We start from the raw sequence: 16,859 nt of genomic DNA, 5'->3' as shown, positions 1-16,859 counted from the left end.
CAGCTCCCCACCGTCATTACTTAGTTTCCCAAGGAGTCATGGAGCCAGTTTCAAGCTTCCCAAACCACTCACGCACTTCCTTCACTTTGCCGACACGCTGAATTAAATAGGTGCCCTAGCAAAGCAAACTGCCAAACCCAATGGCCGCGACTTCCCAGGATGTAACCAGATGGCCTGGGTGGTGACGTGACTGGGCAGGGGGAGGGGCTCTTGGGTTGAAGGGCGGGCATGTCCCGGGCGCGTGGGGGGGAAGGTGTGCACAGGGGTCTGTGCTGTGTTCGGCCAACCGGCCAGTGGGACAAGGTTTCCGCCTGCAGCCCTCGGCCCCCAGAGTGATCTTGGAAACCCCTCCTTGTACCTTTTCTTCCCGCGTGGCCCCTGCTCCTTCGCCGGCCTGGCTGTCCCGGGGCTGCAGCTCCAGCACCGTGCGAAAGAGCTGGTCTGAGGTCTGGGTCAGGAAGCCGATCTCTGCGTTGGGGTGGAGGCCGTAGAGATGTGGAGACTCGGGGGGCAGCTCGGCATCAATGTACTGAAAGGCAAGGGCAGGCTTTCTTAGAAAGCAGCTGAGACATCTCCCACCTCCCACCCTGGTTCATGCTCCAAAGCGCAGTCCGTGGGCCAGAGGAGGCCCAGGCTGCGGGGTCCCTTCGGCCCTCCAGGTGAACACTGCTCACCAACCCGGCTGCCAGCTGCTCGCCACCCATTAGTGGCATCCTGGCCCCTCCTTTCCTCCACGCCGCTCGTGCCTGTGCGCTGGGCGAGTCCTCCAGAACTCCCGCATTCGTGACATCATTGTCTTGTCGGGGGAGCTTAGGGGATTTTACGCATCTCCAGTCTCACCCCTTCCGTGCTCCCCGACACCACCCCCCCGCCTTCCACACGCAAGGAGAGCTCCTCGAGTCATGTAGAAATACTGAACCCCACCTGGTGTTTTTTTCTCAAGCTCGTCCAGGACCTCAGACCTCTTGCCCTTGAATTACTTTCCTCTCCCCTGTTTAGCTAAACCAGGGATGACAAATCTAAACAGGAACACGGGACAACGCATGCAAAATAAACGTGTGAACTGGGACGCAGGGCTAGCTTTGCGAGAATGGGAGAGGTCCTGCCTCTGGCGAAAAGTACTCTCATTTAAAAATTTTAAAGCAGCCCGGCCGGGCGTGGCTCAGCGGTTAAGCATCGACCTAGGATCCAGGCGATAGGGGTTCGATTCCCGGTCAGGGCACATGCCCGGTTGCGGGCTGCAGCCGATCAATGACTCTCTTATCATTGATGTTTCTATCTCTCTCTCTCCCTCTCCTTTCCTCTCTCTGAAATCAATAAAGATATATTTAAAAGAAAATTTTTTTTAAAACAGTGTGTCACCCAAATCGCATGTGTCAGGGGCCAGTCAGGGTGGGCCACATCCTGCAGGACCTAAAAATCTTCCTCAGTTTTTAAGGCTCAATTTCTTCTCTGAATATCCTCTGAGTACAATTCTTTCTATTATAGAGAAAATATCCCTGAGTTTAGCTCCGGATTTGAGTTTAATGATTTCTTGGTGTTAGTAACGTCTAGTCTAAGTAAAATATCCCTTAAAGGCAAGTTTGCGTGCTCATTTTTGCGTTTCTTCCAGCAGCCAGCACACTCCTGGGCTTCTTGCTAGGTTCCCTGCAACCCTGTTAACTGACAGATCGAGGGAGGGGCGGAGAAAAGGAAAATCTACCTCAGTTACTTGCAAGTGTGCAACCAAGTTACTGCGGCCTATCGCTGCTCCAGCTGCTTGTCGAATTGTCCCACTAGGGGACACTAGGGGACGCTCGTGCACAATTTTCTTGGCTAAAGCCTTGAAGACTTTTGGTCAAGTAGTTTTTAAAAAATCCTCTTGCCCTAGCTGGTTTGGCTCAGTGGTTAGAGGGGAAGGGCCTCGGGTTCGATTCCAGTCAAGTACCTTGGTTGCAGGCTCAGTCCTCGGCCCTGGTCCGGGCGCGTGTGGGAGGCAACTGAGCCAACCACTCGCTGTGTCTCTCTCACATCCATGTTTCTCTCCTCTCTCCCTTCCACTCTCTCTGAAAAAGCAGTGGAAAAAATATTCTCGGGTGGGGATTAAATAAAAAGTCCTCTTATTTTTTTGAGTCCTATTGTTTTTAATTTCTTTTCATAGGTCCATTTTTTTCTGGATCGAATGACTTTTATGACTTACCTTCTTAAATTTTATGAATTAAAAAATTTAAAAGCTTGTAGTTAATGTTTTTATGAACAGTATTTCCCTCAACTTTGGTAATCAAAGTTCTTTTAGGCATCTTCAAAAGTCAAGCAATAAATATATATTTTTTAAAAAATTTATTGTTATTGTTGAAAGTATTACAGATATCCTCCCTTTTTTCCCCATTGATCCCCTCCACCCCACATCCACCCCCCCCCCCCGGCCTTCTCCACACTATTGTCTGTGTCCATGGGTTATGCACATATGCATATAAGTTCTCTGATTAATCTCTCCCCACCCTCTCCCCCACCCCCCCTTCCCACTGAGATCCCTGAGTCTGTTCCATGCTTCTGTGTCTCTGGATCTGTTTTGTCCCTCAGTCTATTTTATTCATTAGGTTCCACATATGAGTGAGATCATGTAAAACTGGATCAGGAAGAATCAGAAAACCTGCATAGGGTAATAACACCTGATGAAATCAAAGCAGGAATAAAATACTCCCAGCAAACAAAAGCCCTGGTCTGGACGGCTTCACAGGGGAGCTTTCTAATTCTTTAAATTGTAGACTTAGGTAGTTTACTAGAAATTTTTCCTGCTTTATGAGGGAGGCCTGCAGGGCTATGAACTTCCCTCTCAGGACTGCTTTCGCTGTGTCCCATAGATTTTGAGTGGTTGTGTGTTCATTTTCATTTGTTACCAGGAAGTTTTTGATTTCTTTCTTGATCTTATTGGTAACCCATTCATTGTTTAATAACATGCTTTTTCGCCTCCATCTGTTTGAATGTTTTTGAGTGTTTTTACTGAAAACAGTTTTTAAAAAAAAATTATATTTTAATATATTTTCCATGACAGGCTAAATAGGCAAAGATGAGCACCTTAAAAATAGCTTTAGTAACAGCAAAATAAAACCCCAAAGTAATAATATAAAAAAGCTCTGTTTGAACATTTTGCTTGGTATGTGTATGTGGGCACGTATGCCTGTGTTCATAGCAACCAAGAAAGAACAGGAGGGGTGGTGGAAGAGGTTTAGAATCCCTGCGATACACTTTGGCAAAAATTAGCTGAGTTCACCCCTGAAAGTTTGCTCCTGATGGCTTTGCCAGCATCCTGAATGAAAACAATCAAATGAATGCCCCGGATGTTATTTGTAGAAAAGAACAACAAACAGAATTATTGAGCCAAACCTCAAGAATAAAAAGATCTCGCCTGGCCGGGAGTGGCTCAGTGGCTGAGCATCCACCTAGGATCCAGGAGATTGAGGTTCGATTTCGGGTCAGGGCACATGCCGGGGTTGTGTGCTAGGCAGCCGATCAATGACTCTCATCATTGATGTTTCTCTCTCTCTCTCCCTCGCCCTCCCTTCTCTGAAATCAATAAATGATCTCCAAAAGCTCAGTTGTATCATGAAGTTGAGGCTAGAAATCCCATAGCTCTCAAATTGCACTGAGCAAACTCGGGGCTGACAGCCACACTTGGTATCTGCTCGGCGATGTAAGCCACCCTTCCCGGCCCTGCGTGAGCATCCCCGAGCCACGCAGGGCAACGTTGAAGGAGGACCCGGGTCCCCGTGGGCAGCACGGTGCTGTCCTGAGGACAGAGCGAGCCTTACCTGGTGGTAACCATTGTAGTCCATGTTGCCTGGGAGTGGGAACCCTGGGGCCAGACACAGCTCTCCTTCAAGCATTTCTGGCTTGATGAATTCCTCCAGATACGTCCTGCAGAGTCTCCTGTCCCAGTCATCAGTGATATGGCCTCCATACATGATCTCTCCAAAGAGGTAACGCAAGTCATCATAGGGGACCTGAGAGACAAGCAGAAGAAAAGTCTCCACACAGGCACGGGGCTGGCCTCGCGTGTGGCAGTGTTTTATTACCTGGCACCCCAGTCCCCAGCAGAGACAGGTGCATGTGGGAGCTCGTTAAATGCTCGAAGCCTTACATCAACGGGTGAGGAGGGGTGAGGCGCTCACCCCTCGAATATATACCTTCCCTCTTTCGGGGTCCTTAACCGTGGCAGTGGAGGCGGGCTCTACCGACAAGTCCTGTAGACAGGCAAGTGTCAAATGGAAGAAAATAGGAACCAGCGTACTTTTCTAATTTCCTGCCATTAATTAGCGTATTAATTAACTGTCTCCTGGAAGTCCAAAGTGAATGAACTGCAGCGGGCAAGTTCAAGGCGGGTGAAGCTGTGGAGGGAGCCCCACCCGCACCCTGCCTTCGGGGAAGCCTTGTCCAAGGGCAACAAATGGAGGAGGGGAGCTATGGGGGGGTAGGGGGTGCCTCCCGGATCCCTGGAGCTGGAGGCAGGGGCGTGCTCAGGGCTCCTGGGCCCCACTCACTTCCCCACCAGGAAGGAGGAGGCCTTGTGGACGCTGCATTTGGTCTGTGAGCCAGAAGAGCCTGGATGGTGTGACGTTCCCTTAAACGGAAGAGCGTGGACTGTCGGTGTCAGTGTCCTGTGAAACAGGAACGTCGGATGGAGAGGGAAGGGACCAAGGTGTAACGAGGACTTGGCCTCTTTAACTTTGGTGTGACAGAGAAGTTCTGCGTCCTCGGCTAATACATTTGGGAACTTGTATCAGGTGAGCGTGGGGCCGCGTCTTGCCAACCACAGTCCCCTGCAAAGCTGAGAGCACACGGGGGTGGCCGGGCCCTGGGTCAAATGCTCACGGAGTGGCTCACACCAGGCCAGAGACCCAGGTTTGGTTTCCAGGCCTCTTGCTGGTCCTGGTCTTGGGGTTGGCCACGCGGTACAGCTCGCGTGGCCTCACTCCTCTCTCGGGGTATGTTGTGTGCCCCCCCCCGTCCCTGTGCTGATGCCCTGCCCCGAGCTGGCTGGAACCGTCACCTTTGCGTTGGCCTCCAGGAAGTTGTAGAGCACGTTGACAGAGATGGTGAGGTCCCCGGTGTTGAAGGGGTAGGAGCGATTCCACCCTTGGGGCCCAAACTTGCGTCTTTCGGCCACCACCGCGTGGAAATAGCAGAGGGCAAAGAGGATGCTCTTAAACTCCGTCTCCCGGGAACACATCTCCAGGGTGTCCTGAAAGGAGAGTGTCGCCTCCCATGTCAGCACAGAGCTGCTGTTGTGCGCAGGGCGGGGTGGGGTCGGGGGCCTGGGGTGGCTCTGGGTAGAGTTTCAGTGTGACCTGGGCAGGGTCTGCGCTCCCCACAGCAGGGCCACAGGTTGCACTGCGGACAGGCGTGCACTCGGGCTTGAGGGGACCCTGCGGGGGGCTGAGGTTTCCTTTAGAATCTGAGCGAAGGCTCGCGTCCAGCTTACAGTGCGGCTTGGTTTACGGTAAAAGTTGGCACGCGTAGACCTGCTAACTCAGTCCTCAAGCGGAGCTAATGGAGAACAGGGAAGTGACCAGGGGGGGTCGCGTCTGTCACACTCATGTTGCGTGGGGTGGGGACTCCCACAGCATCCCCTCACTTCTTCCCTTCCTGCCATGCTTTTCTTAGCCGTCCCGGGCCCTCGGAGGGGTAATTCCTGCCCATGTGGCTGAGAGTCCCGGTCACTGCTGGGGGAGCCGCGGTGTGGAGTGAGCATGGGGATCCAGCCACCAGCCTAACCGAGCGGCCTACGGACACGCAGCTGCAGGGACAAGGGCGCCGAGGGGTCCTGGCTGCAGAGCGCACAGCCGGCGGAGAAGGTGGGCTCCAGAGAGATGGAGGGGACAGGAGGGAGAAGAGACCAGCAGGAGGTGGTCCGAGGGGGAGGCAACGGGCTCGTGGTTGGTGGATTTTAAGGGGGACGGTGTAACAGTGGGGACGGGAAACGTGCATTTTGAAGGGATGGTAGGACGAGAGCCCCTGGATTCTTTGGAATTAAACGTTTCTTCGGAGGGAGGGCCCTCCGTTCAGGAAGGAGCCCGATGGTGCAGGTGTAGCCAGGGAGGCACTTTCAAAGCTCACGCCAAGGGGGCTGGGGTCAGTCCTGGAATTTCTTCTGAGAACTGGTCCTAGGACTGCTCATGTGGGCAGGAGGAGCAGAGGGGACAGGACAGATTAAGCTTCTGGTACGTCTGGTTTTCCCATGGAAAACCCAAGACACAATCTTAATCTCTCTTTGGCTATTTGGGGATCACCCTGGTGCCTTCGTTGGGCACCATTGTGCCATGAAGATATAGGTGTGAGAGGTCAGAGGAGGTGTAGAGGGCAAACAAAAATTTATTAACTGCTCTCTGGACAGGGGAGCTCTCTGTGGACACGTAGAGTGCTTCCTTTTTCCCTTTTGAAAGGCACATTTGAAAAAAATTGGGTCCTGCTGAAAAATGCCTCTAAGCCCAATGACAAGAAATCACGTATGAAAAAGCTGAAACTGGTTGACAGTGGTGCACTCAAAAGTCAGAATAAAATGATCACCCCAAACAGCACAGCTCCCAGGGAAGCAGGGCAAGAGCTCAGTTCCGCAATTTGTCCCTTAAATGGTTAAAATAGGGCTCTGAAGAGACAGAGTGAATAGCGGTGTGTGTGTGTGGAATTAAAACTCACTTAAACAATGACTATAACCATAGGTCTATCCCTCTTCCTTGGAATGTGCTACTGAAGATGGTTATAAATGGTCAAAATACCCAGCGGCGGCAGGGACAGAATAATCAGGAAAAGCCAGCAGCTCTTGGGATGACTCCCCAGTTGCCTGAGAGCCAGACCGACCTCGGCCTTGCTGGGAAATCAACCCTGTAGCCACGGCCCGGGGATGCTGGGATGATGGCACCAGGTGTGCTGTAGATGACAATAACCCAGTGGCGCTATACTGTTTTAATATTAATTATTAGGAGATGTAGCATGCGAGGCACCTGCTGCCCCCCTCCTGGCTCTGTCCCAGACCCTCAAGGCAGAACTGGAGAGGATCGGCCACTGCATCCTTCAGCAGAGCTAGCTAACTACAATCGGTGCCTTTTTGTTCAACTTTTGATTTTAAAAATTGTGATTAAATATCCATAACATAAAATTTACCACCCTAACCACTCTGAAGGGCACAGCTGAGTGGCATCTTGCGCATTCACCTTGTTGCGCAACCCTAAGCCTCTTCAGGGCAGCAATGTCTTTGCTTGGGGCTAGCCTGGCCACCTATAGAGAGGGCGCCTATAAAGCCTGGCCACCTATAGAGAGGGCGCCTATAAAGCCTGGTCACCTATAGAGAGGGCGCCTATAAAGCCTGGCCACCTATAGAGAGGGCGCCTATAAAGCCTGGCCACCTATAGAGAGGGCGCCTATAAAGCCTGGCCACCTATAGAGAGGGCGCCTATAAAGCCTGGCCACCTATAGAGAGGGCGCCTATAAAGCCTGGCCACCTATAGAGAGGGCGCCTATAAAGCCTGGCCTATAAAGAGGGCGCCTATGAAGCCTGGCCACCTATAAAGAGGGCGCCTATAAAGCCTGGCCTATAAAGAGGGCGCCTATAAAGCCTGGCCACCTATAGAGAGGGCGCCCATAAAGCCTGGCCACCTATAAAGAGGGCGCCTATAAAGCCTGGCCTATAAAGAGGGCGCCTATGAAGCCTGGCCACCTATAGAGAGGGCGCCTATAAAGCCTGGCCACCTATAAAGAGGGCGCCTATAAAGCCTCGCCACCTATAAAGGGGGCTAACAAAGCAGCAAGCTGAAGCATCCCGAGTCTCCCAGTCATGTCCCCTATTCTCTGTTCCACATTTTGTGTGTCTGGAGTTGGGTTGGGAAGGTGACTGAAAAAGGAGACTGGACGAGTTTCACTTCTCCGATCTCTGTGGCAGCTTCCTCTCCAGGTCGGGCTGCTTGATTCCGACACTGTGAGGGACATCACACCTCAGTAAAATCTGAGACTCTGACTGCCTAGTGGTCTTCATCTTATTTTGAGTTGAACCAGACCCCCAAGGGCCCCTGGTCCTGCTGGTTCGTGTTGGTCTGTTTCAAGTTACCTAGATGACCCACCTGGGGCTTGCAGTGAGTTTTGCACGGGTCCCACGAAGCCAGAGACCCACCGATGCTGTTATGACATCGGAGAGGAAAGCCTTCCCAACAGATCCTGGAACCATCCCTCCGGACCCCACCAAGGCCCAGCGTAGTGGATGAACCTTAAAGTGGCCCCCGTGACCCCCACCCTCCTGATAGTCACACCTTGTGCATTTCCCTTCCCAGGAAGGTAGAACCGCCAAGGTAGAAGCAGAAGAAAGGGCGCCTTCCTGAGGTGAGAGAGGCCTGAGCAGCAGACTTTGCAAGCGCTGCGTTCCAGGGGGAGTGAGCCACGCACGGGGGCGGCCTCGACTTTTAATAAACACTCCACAACCCGAGCCTGAGGATTCCCAGCAGTGGAATTCCCGGGATGTAGTGGCCTGCATTTGATATTCTTCCTCTCCCTGCGGCAGTGTTCTCAAAGTGGCGCGACAGAGTCCCCTGGAGAGCTCGTTAGGACGCAGACTCCTGGGCCCCACCCTGGAGTTTCTGTCCAGTAGGTCTGGGAGGGGGCCTGAGAACTTGCATTTCTAACAAGTTGACGCTGATGCTGCTGTTCTGCGGGTTGCACTTTAAGAGTCTAAGACATGGTTACATTCCAAGCCTAGATGGCCACTACCTGACACCACGGCATTTGAAACTTTGATAGCCATGGTGCATACGGATGTCAACTGCTGTCATCTGAATGTATCAACCCCCTGCCTGAAGAGCGTATGCTTAGCCAATAAGTGTGTGACCCAAGGATCACATCAGTTAGGTGTACAGTAACACGCCCTTTTCGGTCTTGGGATATTTAGCTAACACGTGGACTCGCACAAGTTCCCCCAAACCTCTTGCTAAAGAAAGACCCTAAGCTTGGTCCCCCAGGGGTATCCAGGAGTTGAGAGCTGGGTTGTACTGAGTAGCCACAGGGTGGAGGTCAGTCTCAAAGGGAACACATTTTGCCCACTAAGGGCATTGCTCCATAGCCCAGTGGGTCCCCACCCCGCCCCAGCTGCGTGCTCTTCTCCTCCCCAGTTGAATCGGCTCTTTGTGGGATGGGGTGCTTTTCTTCCCTCCCTCCCAGGGCCTTACCTGAGTGAAGTTGTCCAGGGCCTTGTGCAGGTTGGCATGCATGCCCGTGGGAGGCTCATTGGTGATTTTAATGGAGTTCTCCAGGATGCCCTGGGGAATGATGTGGCCCTCAGGGGAGGGCGCAGGCTCTGCACTGATGAAGACCCTGAACTCTGGGTGGCTGTTTTCACTGTGCTCCTCCAGCTTCTTTTCCAGGGTGCTGAGCCACTTGGCAACCAGGTGGATGTTCTGGTGGAAAGGATGGACCCCCCCAAACATAGGCATTTGCTTAGTTCTGGTACCAGTAAACAGTTATTAGGAAGACAGCTAGAGGAGTCTTGGGAGTCCCAGTAATGGGGACCTCCTAGTATCCTGCAAGTGAACCCTTTCCCATGATGCCCCAAGTCTCTCTAGCACAGTGTTCTCAAGCTTGACTCTGCATCAGAATCCCCTGGAGGGACTGTTGAAACAAAGATTCTTGGAGCCCACCCCAGAGTTTCTGATCAGTAGGTCTAGTGTGGGGCCTGAGAATTTGCATTTCTAACATGTTCCCAGGTGATGTTGATGCTGCTGGTCTAGGAGGCCCACCCTTTAAGAGTCTAACACATGGGCCCTAGCTAGTTTGGCTCAGTCATTAGAACGTCGGCCTGTGGACTGAAGGGTCCTGGGTTCAATTCTAGCCAAGGGCAAGTACCTTGGTTGCAGGTTCGATCTCCGGCCCTGGTTGAGGTGCATGCAGGAGGCAACCAATTGATGTGTCTCTCACATCGATGTTTCTCTCTCTCTCTCACACTCACTCCCTTCCACTCTCTCTGAAAAGCAATGGAAAAAATATCCTCTTGTGAGGATTAAAAAACCCCCACAAAAAAACAACAAAAAAAGAGCCTAACACATGGTTACATAACAATCCAGATCTCTGCATTCTGACACCTGGATTATTGAACTCCCGATGCTCTAAAGTGAGGCCCATGGACCGGCAATGTTGGCATTGCTTGGGAGCTAGTTAGAAATGTAGACTCTTAGGCTCCACACAGACTCACTGATTCCGTGCATTTTAATAAGATCCTCCAGCAATTTGTATGTACCGTACAAATTGAAAAGCAATGATTTAAACTCCTCCTAGCAAGCTTCCTGGCTTCTTCTCCCTCTCTCCAAACCATTCTGCTAGTTGTTCCCAAACTTGCCTTCCTACACGGAGTCGCTGCTGCTCACAGATGCTCCCTCCTCCGAGGCCAGGCTCCTGTTATGTCTTCGAGCCCTTCTCTTCTCCCATTGTGATTCTTATCTGTCTGTTCGTCTGTCTATCTCTCTAAACCTACATTTATTACTTAGTAAACATAGTCACTTTGCTTCATCGCAGTATGTTTCCTTATAATGGCCAGGTAGAAGCTCCTCGATAAACACTCGGGGCAGCCTGCTCACAGAGCCAGGAGTATACAGATTGGCACTGAGCACACACAGTACTTGGGCCACAGACATCTGGTCTCTTGTTTTCTTTTCTAAAAAAGGGAAACAACAGTAATATATTGCCATACTTATTTCACAGAGTTGCTGCAAATAACCAAAGGTAATGGATCTGAAAGGTTGTTGAAATGAAAATATGTTAAACTAAAAATTCATTTACAGTCACTCTTTTGGAGTGGAAACTTTAGTGGGCTGCCCAGAGAGCAGGGTTCTGTCAGCCAGGACGTGCCAGCAACTCACAAGTGAGTGCCTGTGCTACCTCTTCAGGAGCTCTGACTTCTGAGTTTAATCTTGAAGAGCTCTCAGAAACCACATCAGCACAAGATGTGGGGGTCCTGAGAAGCCAGTAGGTTCTGGAGGAGGAAACACTCCCTGTTCATTTGGTTGCGGGCTGGGTTCCTAAGGTCACTACTGCCCACAGGGTGTCTCTTTGGCAAATGAGCCTGAGATGGCTGGGAGATCACCTTCCCCAGCACCATGCTGATCCACATGGGAGGGAGAGGAACCCCCAGCTATTGTCAGTTTTTTTCTCCTGAGGTACCCGCTGTCTCTAGAGAAGGAGTCCCAGGGAATGGCAGGTCCCTGGGGATGGACAGGTGCTAAGTTCTGAATAAATAACAGAATAATTGAGGATGAAGACCCAGCAGCAAAATACAGTGCAGTGAACTATAAGGAGACGGGGGAAGTTCCTAGAAACCAAAGCCAAGGTGGGATGAGAGTGCCTGGCCTTTTCACTTATTTTTCTTTCATTGATTTCTTCATTGGGTGGTTTTGTTGAGTGTCTACTGTGTCCACAGTAATGTGCTAGGCGCAAAAAGGTAAATAAGAAAGGTTTTTCCCTAGAGAATGGAGTGAAGGACATACCCATACACCGAGTCATCTCCACATAGCCATGGGCCCTCGAGAAAGAGAGGAGTAAGGCACTTGTTGGCCCCAGCCCCGACAGCCATACGAGTTGCACAAAAAAGAAATAAGAGGACAGGCCATAGTGGAAGAGGGGTGCCCATTATTTCTTGTAACCGTCCAGTGAAATTACCAGTAGTGGGCCCAGATTTCCAACCTTAGCATGAACTCTCAGTGAAGAGGCTAAGCTCTAGTTACACTGTGATGTTCTAGTCATGCATGTAACCAGAACGTAAAACATATAACACAACAGCCTGGCTCAGTGGTTCAGCATCAACCTATGAACCAGGAGATGGGGTTCAATCCCCCGTCAGGGCACATGCCCGGGTTGCGGGCTCGATCCCCAATAGGGTGTGTGCAGGAGGCAGCCAATCAATGACTCTCAGCATTGATGTTTCTCTCTCTCTCTCTCTCTCCCTTTCCCTTCCTCTCTCTGAAATCAATAAAAACATATTAAAAAACAAACAAACATATAACACAACAGAAAAATACATCAAGGAAGTTCCATGAAATGCATGAGAGGGGATCAGCAGCCAAAAAAATCCCTGCATGGCCTTCAACCGAGTGCCAACTTCCTGAGCAGGCATCCAAGGGGGCGCCGGCTTCCTGCTGTAAGCAGAGCTGCTTAGAGAGGCAGAGTGGCCACAGCAGGGGAAAGGAGGGAGAAAAGTTATTGGGGAGGGGAGAAGAGGGGAACACACAAGGGAGAAGACTGGGGAGATAATGAGGACTGATCAAGGGGGGCAAGGGTGTGGAGGAAAGGAAGTGAGGAGAGAGGAAAGAGATGCCAAGAGGCTGCGCCGTGAGGTCCGGACAGGGACGGGGTCCAGAATGACACTGCTCAGGGTGGAGGGTGCTTACCTGCAAAATAACCCAGTGACCTTTCTTCGCAGCCAGATCCAGTGCAGCCTCAGCCACCACCTCTTGTCCTTGCCCCAAAGATACGTTGTGAAAGTTCCTGTTGTTGAAGGTGTATCCGAGTTTTTTACCTAAAAGGAGTATGGAGTTGTCATTATCGTCTCTGTGTCTGATGGTCTGTGTTGTTTAATGTTCATTAGGAAGCACACACCTCCATGGCACTCCTCACACACAGGCGTGCCCGAGCCCGCACACAGGCGTGCCTGGGCCCATATAGAGGTGTGCCCGGGCCTCACATAGAGGTGTGCCCGGGCCCGCACAGAGGTGTGCCCGGGCCCGCACAGAGGTGTGCCCGGGCCCGCACAGAGGTGTGCCCGAGGCCGCACAGAGGTGTTCCTGAGCCCACATAGAGGTGTGCCCGAGCCTCACATGCTGACCTTTCTCCACAGAGGGCTACGCCTTCCAGCATTCTATTCCCAAATAGAAAGAAGCACTTGTCTTGACAAAACCTGCTTCACCTGCCTCCTCCCTGAATCCCCAAGAATGGATAGAAGTGCTGATGCTCTTCATAGATCTTCCCTTTGAAGGCCAGGCCTTGGCCCACCACCCTAGAGAGTGCTGATTTGAAAAGGCTCACAGGGTAGCAAGCGCGTGGGTGTGGCCCTGCCTAACGTGCTTTGTCCTCTGTATATATACTTTCCCTGGAATTTTGCTGGGATATGTGGCCAGCATGGGCAGAATTCAGGTCGTTCTGGCTTACCATACTTTATGCCATATTAACCGCCTCCCCTATTAATCCCAATGAATAGAAAAGTTTTATCTCATCACTTTGCATGAATTAGAGTAAAGAGGCAAGACATGCAGGGGCTTCGTTGCATAGGTGTGAATGTTGTAGTGGATGTATCTGTTGGATGTTGCTGGTGTTAGGAATGTAGTAAGGGGATGGCCACACCGACACAATGATCACAACCACGTCGCTGAGGCAAGGCCAACGCTCAGGAGTTGTCCTCCGGCCCTAGAAAAACTCCCCCCAAAGAAATGGCCAGTTTTAGAGTGGAGCAGTTTTACTTGGACATCAGTTATTAGCCAAATACTATAAAGTTTACAGAAATGACATAATATTTTTTAGACAAAAGGATCATAAAAATGTATAATACCATGAAGAAATCATCGAGTGATTTTTCTAGGAAGGTGAAGTACACAAGAGAAAAGATAAGAAATTAAAAAAAGAAAAATAATAAAAATTGGCACATAAGATTTTTAGGTTTAGAGGAACTAAAAGTGAACATGCAATATATACTCATGCTAGAAAATTTAAAGAAAACTGTCACTATTGGGCAGTTCTTTTAAATACTAAAAAAAGTATAAACTCTCCTTCACCTGGATGAGACAAAGCAAGAAGATGACTTTTTACAGTGAGGAGTTATGATAGATTCAACTGAGACACCCCAGAAATAACCTTGTTAAACTCTATACATCCTGCTGGCAACAGATTTGACATCAGCCTTAGAACCAGGGGTATAAAAAACCTATTCCAGAGAATATATCAGGATAAAAGGTGCCTGGATTACGAGATAGTCTTGCTGACATTTCCGCTTACAAAAGAGCCTGTTTCTGTTCTTTATTAGAAAGAGAAGGATATGGGGAAAGAGGGGCTTAGAGAGATTAGTTTGAAAGCTACAAAGTCTAGCACTGCGTCAGGCTAGCCCGAGGCAGGCCCGTGAGGCTGGAGAGAAAGAAATGGGTCTCGGAGATGACGGGAGGGGGATTTGAGCGGATCTGCCCCGCCTGGACATTCAGCGAGATGACGGCCCCGCGCTCAAGCCTCGAGATGGGCCGAGGCAACCTCGCAGAGGCCTTCCGTCCGCAACTCCGAGGCTCTCAGCCACGGTCTCCTGGGGCTTCCCCTTCACACTGTTTCACACTCTGGCTCCCATGCCCGACCTGCACTGCCTTTAACTTCTCTTTCCCTTTAGTTGTTTTGTTTGTTAGACAATCATATACTGATTGTCTATTTTGCACATATCTGTCCAATTTCAAATTAGTTTTGGATTTCTTCTGAGAATATACCCAGAGAAGTTGCTGGGTCATAAGGCAGCTCCATTTTTAATTTTTTGTGGGCCCTCAGTACTGTTTTCCACAGTGGCTGCACCAGTCTGCACTCCCACCAGCTGTGCACAAGGGCCCCCCTTTCTCCACAGCCTCCCCAACACTTGCTGTTTGTTGATTTATTCATGACAGCCCTTGTGACAAGTGTGAGGTGGTAGCTCATTGTGGTTTTAATTTGCATTTTTCTGACGATTAGTGATGATGAGCATCTTTTTATATGTCTCTCGGCCATCTGTATGTCCTCTTTGGAGAAGTGTCTATTCAGGTCTTTTGCCCATTTTTTTAAATTGGATCGTTTGTTTTTTTGGTGTTGAGTTTTATAAGTTCTTTATAAATTTAGGATATTGCATATATCATTGGCAAATGTGTTCTCCCATTCAGGGGGTTGTCTTTTCATTTTGTTGATGGTTTCCTTTGCTGCGCAAAAAATATTTACTTTGATGTAGTCCCATTTGTTTATTTTTTCTTTTGTTTCCCTTACCCAAGGAGATATATCATAAAAAATATTACTAAGAGACAGTCAGAGATTTTACTCCCTATGTTTTCTTTTAGGAGCTTTATGCTTTCAAGTCTTGTGTGTGTGTGTATATATATATATATATATACACACACACACATATCTTTAATCTGTTTTGAGTTTATTCTTGTATATGCTGTAAGAGGGTGCTCTAGTTTCATTTTTTTGCACATATCTGTCCAATTCTCCCAACACCATTTATTGACTAGACTGTCTTTACCCCATTGCATCTTCTTGTTTCCTTTGTCAAATATTAATTGACCACATAGGTATGGGTTTATTTTAGGGCTCTCTATTCTGTTCTATTGATCTATGTGTCTGTTTTTATGCCAGTACCATGCTGTTTTGATTACTATGGCCTTGTAGTATAGTTTGATAGCAGGTAACGTGATGCCTCCAACTTTGTTATTCTTTCTCAAATTGCTTGGCTATTTGGGGTCTTTTATGATTCCATATAATTTTTGTATTATTTGTTTTTGTTTTGTGAAATACACTATTTTTTAAAAAATAGAGCCTGGTTGGACGTGACTCAGCAGTTGAGCTTCGACCTAGGATCCAGGAGATTGAGGTTCGATTCCCAGTCAGGGCACATGCCCGGGTTGCAGGATTGATCCCCAGTCGGGGGCCGCACAGGAAGCAGCTGATCAATGACTCTCTCTCTCTCCCTCTCCCTTCTCCTCTCTGAAATCAATGAAGATATATTTTAAAAAAAGGAATTACTTGAATCTATAGATTGCTTTGGGTAGTATGGACATTTAAACAATGTTACCTCTTCCAATCTATGAGCACAGAATATGTTTCCACTTATTTGCATCTTCCTCAATTTCTTCAGTGCCTTCTAATTTTCTGAGTCTTTTACCTCCTTGGTTAAATTTACTCCTAGCTATTTTATATTTTTGATGCAATTGTAAATGGGATTGCTTTCTTAGTTTCCCTTTCTGATAGTTCATTATTGGTGTATAAAAATGCACCTAATTTCTGGGTATTTATTTTGTATCTTTCTACTTACTACATTTATTTATCAGTTCTAATCATTTTCTGATAGAATCTTTAGGGTTCTCTATATACAGTATCATGTCATCTGCAAATAATGATAGTTTTACTTCTTTCTTTCCAATTTGGGTGCCTTTTATTTTTTCTTCTTGTGGGTGATTGCTTTTAGGTGGAGAAAAAGCAAAAATTATTGTGCAAACAAGGAAGTCTGGCTCATTTAGGAAGAAGGCAATGAGAAAAGAGGGAAAGAGTAAAATTAGAGCACTGTTAGAGGCTTAATCTGGGAAGGCAAGAAGAAAAGGAGTGGGAGTGGATGTGGTAGGTTTCATGTTAAAACAGAGGCGGTAAAATTGCCTCCTCCTCTTCCTTAAAAATTGTTGAGGAAGGAAAATGCTGGAGGAGACAGAGACGCACAGAAGCGCTAGAAAAAATAGACTCCTAATTAGTGTCAATAGATGAGCTTCAGGGGCTTAGAGAAGCCCCACAATCTTACACAGAATTTTGTTTGTCTGGGGGTTCATGCATTTGAGGGGGTTAATATTAGGACAAGGGAACAAACCTTTCAGCTGACTCTCAGGGTTTTAAATCCCTACCCAATATTAAGAACTGCCTCGATGAAATAGGGGATAGAGAGGGGAAGTAGTTAAAAAGAGAAATCACATACTCGAAGGTGGGAAAGGATGCCGAGCTTTGCTAGGAGTCTAGCTGGAGTACAGCAGCGAACTGTCTGATAACAGGCTCAGTCCAGCACAGAGACAGTAGGTTTAGTTAATCAGCTGGAGCCGGGGGAAACAGGGCAGAGTGTTTGAGTCAGTCATGTGGATTCCAAACTTGAGAACAAGAGCCCC

General features: G+C 49.0%; 1 protein-coding gene across 1 annotated transcript in view; it reads right to left on the bottom strand.

The window, feature by feature from the left end:
* The window catches only part of DNAH9 (dynein axonemal heavy chain 9), a gene marked incomplete at its 5' end in the record, with an annotated part of 294,508 nt that overhangs the window by 23,547 nt on the left and 254,102 nt on the right, over positions 1 to 16,859 (bottom strand). The window contains 5 exon segments of the mRNA XM_081115813.1: positions 359 to 529; positions 3,792 to 3,983; positions 5,030 to 5,221; positions 9,189 to 9,416; positions 12,396 to 12,523. Of these exon segments, the coding sequence (XP_080971939.1) occupies positions 359 to 529; positions 3,792 to 3,983; positions 5,030 to 5,221; positions 9,189 to 9,416; positions 12,396 to 12,523 (911 nt within the window).

Source organism: Miniopterus schreibersii (assembly GCF_964146895.1).
Source record: "Miniopterus schreibersii genome assembly, chromosome: 16".
Classification (NCBI taxonomy): domain Eukaryota; kingdom Metazoa; phylum Chordata; class Mammalia; order Chiroptera; family Miniopteridae; genus Miniopterus; species Miniopterus schreibersii.
This window is presented reverse-complemented; position numbering and strand designations above follow the sequence as displayed.